A 19,882-nucleotide genomic window follows, 5' to 3' on the forward strand; every position below is an offset into this window, starting at 1 on the left:
GCGAATAAATTATTCCAAAGCTTCTACTCTGTGTTACATACTATGCTAAGGACTTCATAAATATTTTCTCATATTTTCTTTACACCATTTTGTGAGGTAGCATTATTACCATTATACAGCTGAGGAATTGAGGAAGAAAGAAGTTAAGTGATTTACCCTGGGTCACAGAGTTAGTAAGTGTTTAAGACAAAATTTGAATTCAAGTCTTCCTGACTCCAGTTTCAGTGCTCTCTTCACTGTGAGATTTTGCTATATTCATAGAGAAAGCTTAAATATTTTAACAAGTTTCTGATAATTTCTCTAAGTATGATATTAATTAATAGATATTTTTCTCATTAACTAATGATCATTCAGTTTGTGTGTGTGTGATTAATTTTAATGAAAAGTCCCCTAAATCTCAGGATATGAAGAGGCAATGTCCAGAAGCTATAGAATAGCTGAACCAGTAAATAAGACATCTTTCCAAAATATGTAAAGTATGTGCAAAATATTAATAATTCCAAATTTGACTTTTCAGCCAGTCTCATGTGACAATAGGGACAATGGTGCTATCTTTGAGTACATAGCAATACATATTTCCAACAAGGGAGGGGCACTGAAAACCTCAGAATTTGTCATGTTTTCTGTAAAAATAGAGTTCTGAATAGGACTTTCTTCACAGCTCCTTTCACCTCTTTGTTCCTCAGGCTATAGATGATGGGGTTCAGCATTGGGGTTACCACCCCATAAGAAAGCACAATGATTTCATCAGATGTCTTTGTGTCCTTAGACTTGGGCTTCATATACATGAAAAGGGCAGACCCATAAAACAAAATCACCACAGTCAGGTGTGCTGAGCAGGTGGAAAAGGCTTTTTTCCTCCCTTCACTAGAGTTAATTCTCAGGATAGTGGCAAGGATGAAAATGTAAGAGAAGAAAATGAGCATCAGAGGGGTGATTAAGAGAACAATACTCCCCACGGTCATGATAAACACATTGAGGGATATATCTACACAAATCAGCTTGAGAAGTGCCAAAATCTCACAGGTAATGTGGTCAATAATATTCCCACAAAAAGGTTTTATCATGGCAAGTACAGTTTGTATCAGGGCAATTAGAAATCCTGCTACCCAAGTCCAAGCCGCCATCTGTGCACAGAGTCTCTTATTCATAATGATGGTATATCTTAAGGGATTGCAGATGGCAACATATCTGTCATAGGCCATCACAGCCAGGAGGATACATTCTGTTGATCCTAGTCCAAGAGAAATAACCATCTGTAGTGTACATCCAAGGAAAGATATCGATTTTCTTTCAGATGTAAAATTAATCAGAATCTTAGGAATAAAGGAAGATGTATAACAGATATCCAGGAAGGAGAGATTCCCAAGGAAAAAGTACATAGGGGTGTGAAGGTGGGAATCCAGAATACTGATGATAATCAGGATGCTGTTTCCCAAAAGGATCACCAAGTACATTAATAAGCAGAGCACATAAAGAGATATCTGGAGGCCTGGGTAATGAGAAAGACCTACCAGAAAAAACTCAGTTACAGCTGTGTAATTCCCTTTGTCCATATTAATTCCTCTGTGTCACCTGTGGGAATTATGGAAAGATACTTGTCATAGAAATGAGATTGAACAGTAACAGTGGTATACATTTCTATCATATATGATTTGTTCTTTTTATTTTTCTTTTGGTTAATATCAATTTTATATGGATTTCTATTGATAGACACAGATTTTCAAATATATGGGCAAGAGGGCGGACAAAGAAAGACAGAAATTCAAGCTTATGTTTGGAAACACAGAGCAGAGCTGGTTAATGATTTTATATGTATATAATTTCTGTTCTTTACTGAAACCATTTTTCACATAAAAAGACATACAAGATCCTCGTTTCCTTGACTTTTTTTACTTTTAGTCACTCTCTGAAGATTACTTTGTTGCTATTTTTGCATTTTAAGTGAGTGTTGGCTTTTTGGATTATGCTTTCCCCACTTCTTTTTCACCTCATATATTTTGTACTTTTTCAGATCTTTTCCTTTTTATCATCATCACTGACTCCTGATTTTTAGTCCAATAGTATTTTCTTTCTTCACTTTGCTGCCTTCCAGTGTCTCATAGGAAACATAACTTTTTGCTGTGTGCTTTTACCCTAAGGGAGGGCCTAATATCAATGGACCTTTCTCCAAACCCTGATAATGTGCCTGGACTCATTCCTCAAAGGTTAGCATGCTCATACCCAGTCAAACATGAAAGAGGAAACTTAATTAAGTTGTCTTTAATTACTTATTAAGATTAAGATATAATAGAAGTGGAATAATATTAAGAGTTTTAGAAATGTAGAAAAATGTCTATATCAGTTCCCTTACCTTTCCACACAGTCTAGAGGTTGTACCATAAGGAAACTGAACACCTAGCATTTTGGTTTCTTGACTGAACCACCTGAGAAAAGGAATGGTAAAAAGCCCTGTTCATCATCCCTGATAAGAACCTGAATACCTCGTTCTGACCTGTAACCTCTGTTCATTTGTTTGAACAGTGTTGGATCACTGCCTATGCTTATAAAATTTGTAAGAACTTAGACTATATTGAGATTCTGTAGACCCTGGTTTTTTAATCTGCAGCTCTACAATCAAACCATTTCATTCAGATCTTTGCCTAGTTCTCTCTCTCTCTCTCTCTCTCTCTCTCTCTCTCTCTCTCTCTCTCTCTCTCTCTCTCTCTCTCTCTCTCTCTCTCTCTCTTTCTTTCTTTCTTTCTTCTTTTCCTCCTTTCCTTCTTTCTGTCTTTTCTCATCACAGTGGTTTGGACATTTTTGTACAAATTGAAGTGTTTGCTCCCTCCCTCCAATTGCTCTCAACTGTAAACTCCCACAAAATCCCACTCTAGCTCTATCTGTTCTACTTATTTAAGCAATCAGAAAATCTTTCCTACTCTTACTCTCAAATTCATTCCTCCCCATCTCAAAATTTCTCCATAATCCTATTTTTCTTATTTTTTAATTGCTGAGCAAAAGATGCCTCTTGTCTATTTTGAATCTTGCTGTTCTGTGTATTTGCCTCCCCCCTTTTTATCAAGTGAAAACCTTTTATCTGTTGCACTTTGGTTTATAATAAGTTCATTTACATACTTCAAATTGCTCTTCCAAGGATGTCCTAGAGCCAACTTTTAACTTGGTTGTGAAAATTCATTATTAATTTTTCAGTATATGCCTCAGAATTCCACAATCACTACAGTCATAGCTTGGACATTTTGTTGATTATCTACAACTGAGAAAATCCATAATGCAGATTAAATTTAAACATGTGTATATACATTCTTCCTACCCTTACCCTCTTACTTACTTGTTAAATATTTACCAGCACCCCTAGGAATTGTCCTATAAATTATGCTTGAGCTCAACAGGAGCATGATAGAAGATTCAGAGAAAGAAGTAATCATTAGATTTGGTACCTAGTGACTCTAAACTAATAATAATTACTGGCATTTAAAGAGCATTTTAACATTTGCAATGTTTATATCCATTATCTCATTTGAGTTTTACAATACCTCTGGGCCCTTTTCTTCCACCACGTGAAAGAGGCAACTTCATTTATAGAATAAATTAGATTCTATGTGACTTACCACATCAACAAATCCCACATTTTCCATATATTTTCTATTATTTCTTAAGTTTTTAATTCCACATAACTGTACTGAAAACATTTTGGAAAGGAGAAGCAAAGGTGGGAGAATTTTTTTCTTATAGATAGGCACTCTGGCTTTCTAGATAAGCTGTTTGTCTTGAATACAATGAATTGTGGGATCACTGAGTTATAGAATATTTGCAGTATGATGCCTTTAAAACAGATTTTAAGAAGTAGTAGAGAATTCAGAAACTAGAACAAAATGGTCAGAGCTAGATATTAGAAAACTGAATTTGAAAGTTGGAAGGAACCTTAAGATACAGAACATAATAAATACTTTTTGCATGCTAGTAGAAGGAACATAGAATATGAGAGCTAAAAAGAATCTTTACGGTTATTTCAGCCCAAAACCTTGATTTTTCTAGAGGAGAAACATGAGTACCAGAGACCATATAAGGATGGATTATTACCAACCATGCTAGATTGGGCCCTAGAAGAGTTGAACTGATACTGTAATCATTCATGAGTAAGAGACATATGGGGCTAATTGTCAGCAATATGTTCTTTCCAATGGAGCAAAACACATCCTGAAGAATATTGTTTGGTTTTCATTTTAATAATGGATTGAATTTATATAACACTTTCAGGTTTTTGAAAAGCTTTACAAAGACGATCTCATTTGATACTCACACCAGCTCCAAGATGTAGATGCTATTATTATTTCCATTTTATAAACAAGGAAACTGAAGTCAAAAGGTTAAGTGACTTTCCCAGAACCACAAAACTAACAAGTATTTGAGGCAGGATTTGGGTTCAAGTCTTCTTCATTTGAAGTCCAGCATTCTGTTCACCACCTAACTTGACCATCTATATCAAGGTTCCTCATCCAACTTTATCTGTTTTACATTTATTTTCCTTTCAATGTTCCTTACCTAAATTGCATACCCATCTTCCATTTCTATTTTTAAACTCCTAAAATTATCTTTCCCAATGTACTTACAGCCCTTTTCAATTACCTCTGCAAGTGAAACCCAGGTCTTCCCCTCTTATGCCAAGTTAGCTTATGTTCCCTCACCATTCTGAACAAAGGAATAATAAAACATATTTCCAAAAAAATTGGATGACTTGAGCTAGAATCAAACATAGAGATATAATCCCAGACACTATCTCCCTGTCTTGTGTGTGGCTACAATTGCTCTCTTGTAAACTACTTTAAAATTTCCCTTTCCTTCCTAAACTGTTCCTGTAAGATTATGAAGAAAAAGTGTCATAATCTTACAATTCAGGTATACTATGCAACACTAGCAAAGTCAACAAGATGCTATATTTTCTACCAATCTCGTGACAATACCTTGTTTAGAGAAAACTACTATTTTTCACATCTATGATAAGTGTATGCTTCAGTCTGTGGTCCCTGGAACATTCCAAAGGATCATCTCCTGGATACAGATGCCAATTTAACACCCTCTTACACACTCCTCACCTCATCATCCCTACCCCTCCTCAATGTTCTTAGGGACCCTTTGTAATCCCTGAAGTAATTTAAAGTGTTTGGTAGGAACTGTGTGAGAAAATTTTGTTTGGTAAAGGGAGTGATATCAGTTCAAAACCTCATTCCTAACAGCCTAATTACAACAACTTTAATAAGCAGGTTTAATTGATGACACATACAAACAAAATGAAAAACTAGATGGCACTTCCAACTTTATTCTAGTGAAGCCATTCACTGGGAGAGTAACACAATTAACTGGATATTTCAAGCCCAACTCCATATTTCTCTGCCACCTCTAGATTTCATACCAGTGGAGGATTCTGGAGCAAGTGTTCTATTGTCTTCATGTATGGATTGATTTCCTCATTGTCCTCCCCCAACCCTGCTAATAAAGACACTCACATAAACATATATCTCAATAGCCACTGAGTTTCCTGTCCAGACTAGAATATTCCCATCTGTAATTATGGATGAAGTAATTTTCTTGTGGACAAAATAGAGATGTGGACTGATGGAGAGTACAGTTATACAGATGCAGAACTGATTGAAGGACTGGACTTAATGAGTGATGATGCCTAGATTGCTACTAACTTATAGGGCAGGTGTAGTGGATTATCCCCAAACTCTGCTTTTGGCCCTGTTTCCTTCACCAATTTTATCAAGGTTTTTCAGGTTTATCATATTTGTGGATGATGCTAAATCAGGAGGAGGAGATGATATGGCAAGTGACTGATCTGAGATCAAAAAGTTTGTGGGAGTTGGGCTTTACCCTATCTAAGGTGATGGTAGAGCCCTGTCTCATGCATAAGCAGGTTCTAGGATTTCTGGTCCCTGGGCTTGGTTCTGATCTATCCCTATCACGTCTCATATCCGAGGCCCAGCTTGTCTTGTGTTGCACATTAGTTACACCCTGTGTTTGCTGAGGCTGAGGGTCATGTCCTTTACTAAGTCCTGATATGATTTTGTCTCCTGTTCTAGCCAGACCATACACTGGGTGCTAGTCTGGCCCTATTGTCTACTCTGGAACTTTGTTGCTTGCATACTTTGCCTTCTACCTCCTTGGGCTCATATCTATTTGGAGATTTTTAATAGTTTTGCTGAAGTCATAGACTAAATTATGGAACCTGTAGCTGTTTCCCTGATCGTTCATTATTTTCCTTGTGTCTTTTAGAGGCTTACACTAAAGTGTAATATGGGATTCTCCATTACTAATTCATGACCAACTTTTCACAATTCATCTTATGATAAGTTTAAAGAAATGTAGTGACTGGGACTAGAGAATAATAATAGCACATTGTCCCACTCTGCTCTGAATGTAGAATTTATCTCTAACATATTGCATCAAGATCTAAACAATGAATTTTAGGAGAATATTGATGTGTGAGTTTCCAGGGAAAGGAGACCAATATTGGACTCTGAGGTCATGACATAAGATTTGGTTGAGGTAGCTATTATCTGAGTCTCATCCCTTTAGAAGAAGGCCAGCTGCACCTCTCTCAGTATTGTAGGGGGCATCTAAGAGGGGTTGGATGGCATTTTTGAATGCTGTCGATTCAAACACTTATTCCAATATAGTCTTTTTGACTTTTAACTAATAGTGGGATAGTGAATGCCATCTAACCAATAAACATTGACAAGCTTTACAAAAGGATATTTTTTTTGAAAAATATAACAAGAAGGAGTGGAAGTCGGCAGCCTAGAAGCAGCATAAGTTCAGATCTCTGAATACCCTTCCTAACCAATCACAAACTGAATGCTCCTAGGGGACTGAAAATCAAACTTACCAACAAGAAAGAGCAAAGGAACCCTCCTGCTGGACTTGATTAAAAAGGTACGTCCCCCGAAAAGCCGGAATCCGAAAACCCGCAGGTTTAAGGGGAAGACAGAAGGAAGGTCCCAGGACACATCCCCCCTCCCACCCAGAACTCAGGGACTCCAGCAGCAATGGGAACTTCTGGGTGGGCAAAGGTGCTGGTCTGGAGGGTGTACCTTGCAGGCAGGGCTGTGCCAAGTTCAGAGCGTCCAACACAGATGACGGGGAAGGAGCTAGAGAGGGAGCATAGACCTGGCAGCCTGGCCAGAGCTATGGAGATCCTCCATATTTGCTCCAGCCTTCCAGGAGGTTTTGGGCTCAGAGCACGCCCAGCCCAACTAAGTGGAACTTAATCCCATCAAAAGTCTCCAGAACTCAGGGAAGCCCAGGCCCCACAACCATCCTCATTGACTGCTGGACTTTAATCCAATCAAAAACCTCCAGAGGACAGGGAAGCTCAAACCCCCAACAACCCTCTCCCAGATACTACACTGATATCTTCTGTTAAAGCTCCAAGAGGGGAGACTGACAGAAGCCCCCAAAACCAAAAAAAATGAGAGGATAAAGAGCACAGAAAAGTATGGGGAGTAAAGAAGGGGTGAATATGAGCAAACAACAGAAAAAGAAGAAAGAAATTACAATAGAGGGCTTCTATTCAGCAAATGGAACAGAGGGGGAGAGATCAGCAAATGATAAATCAGAAATCCCAGCAAAATGGATACAGGCTGTGGAAGAACTCAAAACACAATTAAGAGAGGCTGAAGACAATTGGGAAAAGAACTCAAAAACTAAGATAAGTCATCTGGAAACAGAGGCACGTGAACTAAAATGAGAAAATAGTATCTTGAAAGCCAAAATCAACCAGTTGGAAAATGAGGCAAAAGAGATGAAAGATCAGGCAAAAGAGATGAAAGATGAGGCAAAGGAGATGAAAGAAGAGGTAAAGAGGATGAAAGAGAACCTTTGAAGAAAATCAGAGCAGAAGGAAAAGGATGACCAAAAAGCCAGGGAAGAAATTCAGTCTTCAAGAACCAGAATACAACAACTGGAATTAAGTGACCTCACAAGGCAGCAGGACACTATAAAACAAAATGAAAAGAATGAAAAAAATTGAGGAAAATATGAAGCATCTCATTCACAAAAGGGAGGATTTAGAAAATCGTTAGAGAAGAGACAATTTAAGAATCATTGGTCTACCAGAAGACCATGACAAAAGAAAAAGCCTGGACATAAAACTCCAGGAAATTATTCTGGAAAAATGCCCTGATATCCCAGAACAAGAGGGGAAAGTGGAGATTGAAAGACTCCACAGATCGCCTCCTGTATTTAATCTTCAACTGACACCACCCAGGAATGTTATAGCCAAATTCAAAAACTATCAGTCCAAAGAAAAGATATTACAACCTGCCAAGAAGAAGTCATTCAGATACCATGCAACCACAGTGAGGATAAAGCAGGATCTGGCTGCATCCACACTGAAGGACCAAAAGGCATGAAATATGATATTCCAGAAAGCAAGGGAACTAGGTCTACAACCAAGAATCAACTACCCAACAAAACTGGCTCTATTCTTACAGGGAAAAATATGGTCATTCAACACAATAGAAGAATTCTAAGCATTTGTAAAGCAAAGACTGGACCTGAATAGAAAATTTGATGTCCAAGCACAGAACTCAAGAGAATCATCAAAAAGTAATTAGAAAAGAGGGGAAAAAGAAAAACAAAATAAAATAACAAAAAAAAATTTTAAGAGACTCAATAAGTTAAAATGATATGTATTTCTATAAGAAATGAGGTCATTGGTAACTCGTAAGAACTGTTGCTATCACCTGGGCAGCTAGAAGAATTACACTAAGAGGGAAAAGTGACAAACTGTAATGAATTTACAAGACGTAAATAGGTATATAGATATATGCATGCATCAATACATATACATGTGTGTGTGTATATATCAATATATATACAACTAGAGGTAAAAAGAGGTTAATACTAAAAGAAATGGGAAAAGAAACAAATGGGGGTAAATTTATATGTCACAAAGAAGCTCATGGCAGGAGGGGGAGAACATCGATACACTGGAAGGGTAAAGAGGCTGGAGTTAGGAAATACACATCTCTTATGTTCTTTGAAACTGACCCAAAAAGGGAAGAACAATCAAATCCAGTGGGGAAGAGAATAGATTTGCATCCTATAGGGGAGTAGAAGGTTAACAAACAGACTGTTGGGGAGGGAAGCAGTACAAGGGAGGGAGAGGGTGGGGGAAAATTTTAGAAAGACCATAGGGAAAATAAGGGGGGAATAAGATGATAGGGGGATAGAAAGGGAAGTAAAATAAGGGTGGGAACTAGGGGGACTGATTATAAACAAACAATGGTATAGAAGGAAATAGTGAAAGAAGAAAAGGCAGGACTAGGAGTAGAAATCAAAATGCTGGGAAATACACAGCTAGTAATAATAACTCTGAATGTGAATGGAATGAACTCACCCATAAAATGCAAGAGAATGGCAGAGTGGATTAGAATCCAAAACTCTACCATATGCTGTTTACAGGAAACACACATAAGGAAGATAGATACGCATAGGGTGAAAGTAAAAGGATGGAGCCAAATCTACTGGGCATCAACTGATTAAAAGAAGGCAGGAGTCACAATCATGATATCTGACAAAGCGAAAGTAAAAATAAATCTTGTTAAAAGAGATAGGGAAGGTAATTATATCCTGATAAAAAGCAATATAGACAATGAGTAAATATCCATACTCAACATGTATGCACCAAATGGCATAGCATCCAGATTTCTAAAGGAGAAAATAGAGGAGTTCAATGATGAAATAGACAGAAAAAACTCTACTAGTAGGAGATCTGAACCTTCCTCTATCCGAACTAGATAAATAAAACCAAAAAATAAATAAGAAAGAGGTAAGAGAAATGAATGAAAGCTTAGAAAAATTAGAGGTAGTAGACATGTGGAGAAAAATAAATAGGGACAAAAAAGAATATACCTTCTTTTCAGCAGCACATGGTACATTCACAAAAATTGACCATGTATTAGGGCATAAAAACATTGCCAATGAGTACAAAAGGGCAAAAATAATAAACGAAACCTTCTTAGATCATAATGCAATGAAAATAATAATTAGTAAGGGTACATAGAGAGGTAAATCAAAAATTAATTGGAAATTAAACAATGCTATTCTCCAAAACTGTTTAGTTAAAGAACAAATCGTAGAAACAATTAATAAGTTCATTGAAAAAAATGACAATGATGAGACATCCTTTCAAAACCTACGGGATGCAGCCAAAGCAGTTCTCAGGGGAAAATTTATATCCTTGAGTTCATATATTAACAAGTTAAGAAGGGCAGAGGTCAATGAATTGGGCATATAAATTAAAAAACTAGAAAAAGAACAAATTAAAAATCCCGAGATGAAGACTACATTAGACATCCTAAAAATCAAAGGAGAAATTAATAAAATTGAAAGTCAAAGAACTATTGATTTAATAAATAAGACTAGAAGCTGGTACTTTGAAAAAATAAATAAAATAGACAAAGTACTAGTCAGTCTAATTGACAGTATCCAAGATGAAAAGTGAGACCTCGCCTCTAATGAAGAGGAAATTAAGGCAATCATTAAAAACTACTATGCACAACTATATGGCAACAAATATGGCAATCTAGGTGAAATGGATGAATAGTTACAAAAATATAAATTGCCTAGACTAACAGAAGAAGAAATATAATTCTTAAATAATCCCATATCAGAAAAAGAAATCCAACAGGCCATCAAAGAACTCCCTAAGAAAAAATCCCCAGGACTTGATGGATTCACAAGTAAATTCTATCAAACATTCAAGGAACAATTAATTCCAATATTATACAAACTATTTGACAGAATGAGCCAAGAAGGAATTCTACCAAATTCATTTTACGACACAAACATGGTACTAATTCCAAAGCCAGGCAGGTCAAAAACAGAGAAAGAAAACTACAGACAAATCTCCCTAATGAATATAGATGCAAAAATCTTAAATAGGATACTATCAAAAAGACTCCAGCAAGTCATCTCAAGGGTTATTCACTATGACCAGGTAGGATTCATACCAGGAATGCAAGGAGGGTTCAACATTAGGAAAACTACCTGCATACTTGAGCATATTAACAAGCAAACTGACAAAAATCACATGATTATCTCAATAGATGCAGAAAAAGCCTTTGATAAAATACAACACCCATTTTCATTGAAAACACTAGAAAGTATAAGAAAAGAAGGACCTTTCCTAAAAATAATAACCAGTATATATCTGAAAGCATCAGCAAACATCATCTGCAATGGGGCTAAACTAGAAACCTTCCCAATAAGATCAGGAGTGAGACAAGGATGCCCATTATCTCCCCTATTATTTAACATTGTATTAGAAACACTAGTAGTAGCAATTAGAGAAGGAAAAGAAATTGAAGGTATTAAAATTGGCAATGAGGAGACCAAGCTATCACTCTTCGCGGATGATATGATGGTATACTTAAAGAATCCTAGATAATCAAACAAAAAGCTAGTTGAAATAATCAACAACTTTCGCAAAGTTGCAGGATACAAAATGAAACCACATAAGTCATCAGCATTTCTATATATCTCCAATCCATCTCAGCAGCAAGAATTAGAAAGAGAAGTTCCATTTAAAATCACCCTAGACAATATAAAATACTTAGGAATCTATCTGCTGAGACAAACCCAGGAACTATATGAACACAACTACAAAACACTCTCCACACATCTAAAACTAGATCTAAACAATTGGAAAAGCATTGATTGTTCATGGGTGGGATGAGCTAACATAATAAAAATGACAATACTATCCAAATTAATTTACTTATTTAGTGCCATACCCATTGAACTACCAAAAAAATTCTTTAAGGAATTAGAAAAAAACCATAACAAAGTTCATTTGGAAGAACAAAATATCAAGGATATCCAGGGAAATCATGAAAAAAAAAATGCAAAGGCAGGAGGACTTGCAGTCCCAGATCTCAAACTATTCGATAAAGTGGTGGTTATCAAAACAAAGGAGGATCAGTGGAATAGACTTGGGGTAAATGACTTCAGCAGGACAATCTATGATAAACCCAAAGATCTCAGTTTTGTGGACCAAAACCCACTTTTTGATAAAAACTGCCGAGAAATTTGAAGACAGTATAGGAGAGATTGGGTTTGGATCAACATCTCACACCCTGCACCAAGATAAACTCAGATTGGGTGAATGATCTGAATATAAAGAAGGAAACTATAAGCAAATTAGGTGAACACAGAATAGTATCCTTGTCATATCTTTGGGAAAGGAAAGACTTTAAAACCAAGCAAGAGCTAGACAAAAATCACCAAATTTAAAATCACAAAATTTAAAATCAGTAATTTTGATTCCATCAAATTAAAAAGGTTTTGAATAAATAATACAAATGCTTCCAAAATTAGAAGGGAAGCAACAAATTGGGAAACAAACTTCATTACAAAAACATCTGACAAAGGTCTAATTACTCAAATTTATAAAGAGCTAAACCAGTTATACAAAAAATCAAGCCATTCTTCAATTGAATAATGGGCTAGGGACATGAATAGGCAGTTCTCAGCCAAAGAAATCAAAACTATTAATAAGTACATGAAAAAGTGTTCTGAATCTCTTATAATCAGAGAAATGTAAATCAAAACAACTCTGAGGTATCACCTCACACCTAGCAGATTGTTCAACATGACAGCAAAGGAAAGTAATGAATGCTGCAGGGGGTGTGGCAAAGTAGGGACATTAATGCATTGCTGGTGGAGTTGTGAATTGATCCAAACATTCTGGAGGGCAATTTGGAACTATGCCCAAAGGGCTCTAAAAGACTGTCTACCCTTTGATCCAGCCATAGCACTGCTTGGTTTATACCCCAAGGAGATAATAAGGAAAAAGACTTGTACAAGAATATTCATAGCTGCGCTCTTTGTGGTGGCAAAAAAAAAGGAAAATGAGGGGATGCCCTTCAATTGGGGAATGGCTGAACAATTTCTGGTATATGTTGGTGATGGAATACTATTGTGCAAAAAGGAATAATAAAGTGGAGGAATTCCATGGGGACTGGAACAACTCCAGGAAGTGATGTAGAGCAAAAGGAGCAGAACCAGGAACACATTGTACACAGAAACTGATACACTGTGGTACAATCAAATGTAATGGACTTCTCCATTAGTGGCAATGCAATGACCCTGAACAACTCGGAGGAACCTACAAGAGAAACCATTCTCCACATCCAGAGTACATACTGTGGGAGTGAAAACACCAAAGAAAAACAACTGCTAGAATACATGGGTTAAAGGCATATTGTTGGGGATGTAGACTCTAAATGAACATCCTAGTGAAAACAAATGGAAATAGCTTCTGATCAAGGACACATGTAATACAGAATGAAATTGTGTGTTGGCTGTGGGAAAAGTGGGTGTAGGGGAAGGAGGGAAATAATGTGATTATTGTAACCAAGGAATAATGTTGTAAATTGACTAAATAAACTTCTTAAAAAAAGAAAAATATAACAAGAGAAGTAATATAAAATATTATCCATACTGTCCTCTGCTTGCTGACACTTCAGGAAGGTATTTTCCCCTACACTATCTCAGACCATGGAGAAAGTGATCTCAGACTTAATATAGTTTCTGTATTTCATTTATCCCATCAAATTCATGTTTAAATGCAACATTTCTATTGGATAACCTACTGGCTCAACTATCACTGAGTTCTGCAGGTCAATCTTTATTCCTCATGGATTTGTTCCAAGCTAAATTCATTGGCAAAAATCCCTAGCTCTATCTTCAAGTCTTGAGTTCCTTGTGGTTCATTCTCCTGATCTTTCAAAAGTCACATGGTCATAGTTTCCCATCTTCTTCATGTGGTCCCTATTCACAGGCTACTTTCAAAGATCTGTATCCCAAGATCTCTCCACATCGAATAATTTGTCTTTTTTCTGACCAAAATGCCACCAATCAGGAAGAAGTACCATGAAAGAGAACTAGTACTTCTGGACTGGTGCCTTTTCAATATCATGTCCACCCCAGTTCTGGTGATGCAGCTAATCCTCTTCATCACATAGGAAGAAGACCTAAAACAGGTTCAGATTATCTATTCCTGCTCCAAATCCACATGGAGATTGTATTAGCCAAGTGATGCTATACATGCTCACAAGGACTGGGATCACAGCCATTTTCTCATTTCAGAAGGAAATTATCATATCAAGCTGGAAGAAATATGATTAACAGAACATAGAATAAATGTCTTCAATTGTTTGAAGAGTTATACCACAGATATTAGATATTGTCTTCACCCCAAATAGCAGAACCAGAAACAACCTCAGGACACTTCTGAGAGGTATAATTAGGTTTAACATAAGGAAAATTTCTCTTATGATTAAAACTATTTGATAATAAGATGAACTGCCTTAAGAGAGCATATTTCCCTTCACATGAGGTTAGTTGACCACATTCTGAATATGATATAGACTGGATAGTTGAACCAGATTTCAGTTGGTCTATAAGGTTCCTGAGATCCCTTTCAAATCTGAGGTCACATGTTTTTGACTCTTACTCTTTGTAAGCCCCTTGTATGCAGGAACTAATTCTTTTTTATACTATATAAATACACACATGCGTAAATACATTCACTTGCCTATGTATATGCACATACAGATGTATGATTAATAAATGTATGTGGAAAATAGCGATATGTAAGTATATAATCTACATTGTTATACAGAAAGCCCAAAGTATTCTGACTAAAGACTGTTAATTCTACTGAACCTCTCATTGGATACTTAGAAACACCATTTCCCACTCCATCCCTCAACTGTCAGTACATGAAAGCTCAGTTTTTGAGTGTGTATGTATGTGTGATTTATTTTCATTAAAGGTGTTGTAAACTCCAAAGAGACTAAGAGACACAGAAACAGAGGATATAAAGTAAGAAACTATGCAGAGAAATTGTGCCTCAATTAAGGTACATGTATACCCCTTGTGGAAAGGAAAAGGATCACACATTCAATTTTGCAGCCAAACTAATGCATTTAATAATAAGTAGAACCATGTTAATTTTGAATACTGAGAGCAATATGTAGGATACAAAATAAACACCACTACTAGCCCCAGCATTCCATATTCTTTTTTTAGAACAAGTTTCTAATCAGGATTTTCTCAATAGTCTTTTTCATCTCTTTTTTTCCTTTGGCTATAGATAATGAGGCTTAGCACTGGAGTAATGATCTCATAGGACAGAGAAATAAACTCATCAGATGTCTTACAGCCTTGGCCTAGGCTTTTTGAACATGAAAAGGGTTGAGGCATAAAACAATATTACCACAATTGGGGGGTTATTGAGGTTTTCCCCCCCTACCCTTAGTAGAATTGACCCGCAGGGTGGTGGAGAGGATGAAGACATAAAAGAAAATGATCAGTAGAAGAATGATTAAGGAAGCAATACTTTCCACCATAATGATAAACACATCAAGAAAGATGTAAACACAGATAATCTTGAGAAGGGCCATTATTTAGTATCTTAGGGGATAAATGATATTGCCATAGAAAGCCATCATCATAGAAAATGAAGTTTGCATCAGGGAGTTCAGATACCCTATAATCCAGGTCCAAGCAGTCATCTCCTCATAGAATTCTATGTTCATGTTGATGGATCTTAGAGAATTGCAGATAGTGACATATGTGTTACAGGCATCATTACCAGGAGAATGTGCACTGTGCACCCAAATCCAAGAGAAATAGCCATCTTCAGGGCACATCTGGAGAAGGAAATGGATTTTCTCTCAGACTTAAAATTCAGTTCTTGAGGTATAGACGTATAACAAATATTTAGGAAGGAGAGATTCCCAGAGAAAAAAATAAATAGGAGCTTGAAGATAGGGATAGAGGATGCTGATGATAATGAGAATACTATTTCCCAATAGGATCATTAGGTAGATCACCAGGCAGAGCATAGAAGAGATATCTGAAGGTCTGGGTAAAGAGAAAGCCTGACCAGAAAAACTGTGACAGCTGTTAAATGACCATTTCCCATGTCATTTGATCAGTGTCATCTGTAAGATTTAGGGAAGAACAGAAACTCAAAGCGATTGAAATAATTTATAATAGGGAATAATAATAACATTCATAATCAAATTCATATTTTGAAGGAAAACTCAGGGAATTAGGATTATTTAGGAGCAGAATGTATTCAACCATATAAATGATGGAGAGAAGTTCAGAAGGATGAGAACTAAGAACAGCTTATCAGATTTGCCAATTGTGTCATTGGTAATTTTGGAAAGAATAATATTAGTGGAGTCGTGAGGTCAGATACTTTATTTTAATGGGCTAAGAAATGAATGGGAAAAGAGTAAATAAAGGCAATAAATGTAGAAGGCTTTTTCAAGGAACTGATGATAAATTGAGAGATTAGAGTATATTGCTATCTTTTAAAAATGAAGGAGAAACTTCCGGGTAAACATGGCTGCAATCTAGACGGGACTCGCTTCCCCTCCCCGGCACCGAACGAAATAGACTACCTCAAAAAAGCATAAAAATCACTTTTGAAAGAATGGAGGGACTCTCTAGTACCCCACAGAAACGAAAGTACATGGGGTTTGAACATTCCCACACTATAAGGAGGAGGAAAAGCTCGCACAAAAACATGAACTGAGCCTCCCCTCCCCCACACCCCAAATCAGAGTAAGCTATCAGAGCCCTCACTGGGACAGTGAGTGAGTTAGGAGCATCTCTGTCTGGGGGTGGGGGGGCCCACCAGAGTCCTTGGGATCTAAAGATTGCAAGGAAATGACCTCTCAGGGCAGTTTCATGGGAGAATCCTGTGCTGATCACAGGGGGCTGCGGAGCTGAACTCGGGGCGGTTACGCTGAATATCTGGGCGGAGCTAAATACCTGGTAGGGCTGTGCTAATTGCCTGGGCAGTTGGGCTGAATAAAGGGACCAGCCCTCAAAGAAACCTCGGAGGCTGGGAAGAACTAGTCTGAGGCAACCTAAATTCATAGAAAACCCGCCCATATCACCCAGAACCCAGACCAAAAAAAGAAAGTGTTATAAAACCACTAAAGGGATGGCTCACATGTCCCAAAATAAAGCCTCCAAGAAAGGGGGGGGGGAGAAGTGACTATTGAAAACTTTTATGGAGGGAGTACCCAAGGAAAAGAAGAGAATGAGGATGAAATCCAAACAAAATTAGAACATGCCTCCCAAAATGGAAACTATGCACAAGCTCTGGAAGATCTCAAACGGGAGCTTACCCAAAAGATGGAAACCTTTTGGGAAAAAAATGGGAGAAAGAGATCAGCAGTCTAAGAGACAAGACTTCACAATTGGAGAAGGAGCTGGAAGCATCTAATAGAAGGGCAGACCAAGCTGAAAAGCAAAACCAGTCCCTAATGACCAGAATTAAGCAAATGGAAAACAGCGAGCATGCCCAAAAGATGGAAACCTTTTGGAAAGAAAAATGGGAGAAAGAGATCAGCAGTCTTATAGACAAGACTTCACAATTGGAGAAAGAGCTGGAAGCATCTAATAGAAGGGCAGACAAAGCTGAAAAGCAAAACCAGTCCCTAATGACCAGAATTAAGCAAATGGAAAACAGCAAGATTACAAAACAGCAAGTATCAATAAAGCAAAGTCAAAAAATTAATTAATTAGAAGAAAACATGAAATATCTCACTGAAAAGGTCACAGACTTGGAAAACAGAGGAAGAAGAGACAACCTCAGAATTATTGGTCTCCCTGAAAAATCAGAGATAAACAAAAACCTCGATGGATTCTACATAGATTATAGAAGAACATTGCCCACATGTTCTGGAGCAAGGGGGCAAAATAGAAATAGAAAGAGTTCATAGAACACCCTCTATACCAAATCCCCCAAAGACAACTGTAATCGCCAAATTCAAGAGCTTCCAAGAAAAGGAGAAAATCCTATAAGAAGCCAAGAAGAGGAGCTTCAGATATAGGGGGGCTCCCATAAGGATCACACAGGACTCAGAGGTTAACACACTAAGAGACCACAAAGAATGGAACACAATATTTAGAAAGGCAAGAGAGCTGGGTCTCCAACCTAGAATCAACTACCCAGCAAAACTGACTATATACTTCCAGGGGAAAGTATGGGCATTCAACAAAATAGAAGATTTCCAAGCATTTGCTAAGAAAAGACCAGAACTTAGTGGAAAATTTGACATCCAATCACAGAAAGCAAGAGAAACATGAAAAGGCAAATATGAAAGAAAGGGAAAAGGAGATAAATCTTATCTTTTTTCTTTAAGTCAAACTCTCTTCTATAAGGACAGCATTTATATCAAATTACATACATTAATATGTGGGGAAAAAGTATTGTGTAACTCTCAAAAATTGTATGCATCATAAGAATAAATAGTTAGAAGAATCATACATAGGGAAAGATTGGGGCATCAAGAAGATTTGTTGAAAGGGGGGGAAAAGAAAGAAAAAGGGAGGGGGGAACCATCGATAATACTAACATTTACTTCAAGAAATAAGGGGGGGACTAAATACAATAATCTTTCAAATACAAAGATACACATGGGAAGGGGAGGGGAAGAACTCTCATATGAGCAGGAGAGGAAGAGAGCATGAAGTAGAATTACTTAAACCTTACTCTCAGTGAAATCAAATCTGAGAGTGAAGAACATCTAGATCCATTGGGATTCTGAATTCTGTCTTATTCAACAGGGTACGAAAGAAAGGAAAATCAAGGAGGGGGAGAATGGGGGAGCATAAAAAGGGAGGGAAGGAGAGGGGGGAGGGGAAGGGAGTATAAAAATAGAGGGGCTAGAAAGGGAAGCATATCAAGGGAAGGGACAAGGGGGACTGATTTAAAGTAAATCACTGGTTCAAAAGGATATAGCTAAACAAGAAAGGTGAGACCTAGGGGAAGATATCAAAATGCCAGGGAATAAACAAGTGACAATCATAACTTTGAATGTGAATGGGATGAACTCACCCATAAAACTTAGACAAATAGCAGATTGGATTAGAACCCCAAACCCTACCATTTTCAAACCTACCATTTGTTGTCTTCAAGAAACCCCAAACCCTACCATATGTCTTCACATATGAGGCAGGTTGATACTCACAAGGTTAGAATTAAAGGATGGAGTCAGACCTTTTGGGCCTCAACTGATAGAAAGAAGGCAGGAGTTGCAATCATGATATCTGACAAAGCCAAAGCAAAAATAGACCTTATCAAAAGGGATAGAGAAGGTAAATATATTCTGTTAAAAGGAAGTATAGACAATAAGGAAATATCACTAATCAACATGTATGCACCAAATGGTATAGCATCCAAAATTTTAATGGAGAAACTAGGAGAATTGAAGGAGGAAATAGACAGTAAAACCATATTAGTGGGAGACTTGAACCAATCACTATCAAATTTAGATAAATCAAACCAAAAAATAAACAAGAAATAGGTAAAAGAGGTGAATGAAATCTTAGAAAAATTAGAGTTAATAGACATATGGAGAAAAATAAATAGGGAAAAAAGGAATACACTTTCTTCTCAGCACCACATGGCACATTCACAAAAATAGATCATACACTAGGTCACAGAAACATGGCACTCAAATGCAGAAAAGCAGAAATAATAAATGCAACATTTTCAGATCATAAAGCAATAAAAATATTGATCGGAAAGGGTACATGGAGAGCCAAATCAAAAATTAATTGGAAATTAAATAATATGATACTCCAAAATTGTTTAGAGAAGAAATGATAGAAACAATTAATAATTTCATTGAGGAAAATGACAATGGTGAGACATCCTTTCAAACCTTATGGGATGCAGTCAAAGCAGTACTTAGGGGAAAATTGATATCCATGAGTGCATATATTAACAAATTAGGGAGTACAGAGATCAATGAATTGGAAATGCAAATCAAAAAACTGGAGA

General features: G+C 37.0%; 1 protein-coding gene across 1 annotated transcript; it reads right to left on the reverse strand.

Annotated features, from left to right (window-relative positions):
• Positions 1–614: 614 nt before the first annotated feature.
• On the reverse strand, positions 615–1,556 carry LOC100013367 (olfactory receptor 13D1-like). Its single transcript, XM_001367727.2, has one exon. The coding sequence runs from the start codon at positions 1,554–1,556 to the stop codon at positions 615–617; it is 942 nt and encodes a 313-aa protein (XP_001367764.2).
• Between the last annotated feature and the right edge of the window lie 18,326 nt (positions 1,557–19,882).

Source organism: Monodelphis domestica, chromosome 7, assembly GCF_027887165.1.
Source record: "Monodelphis domestica isolate mMonDom1 chromosome 7, mMonDom1.pri, whole genome shotgun sequence".
NCBI classification, from domain to species: Eukaryota; Metazoa; Chordata; class Mammalia; order Didelphimorphia; family Didelphidae; genus Monodelphis; species Monodelphis domestica.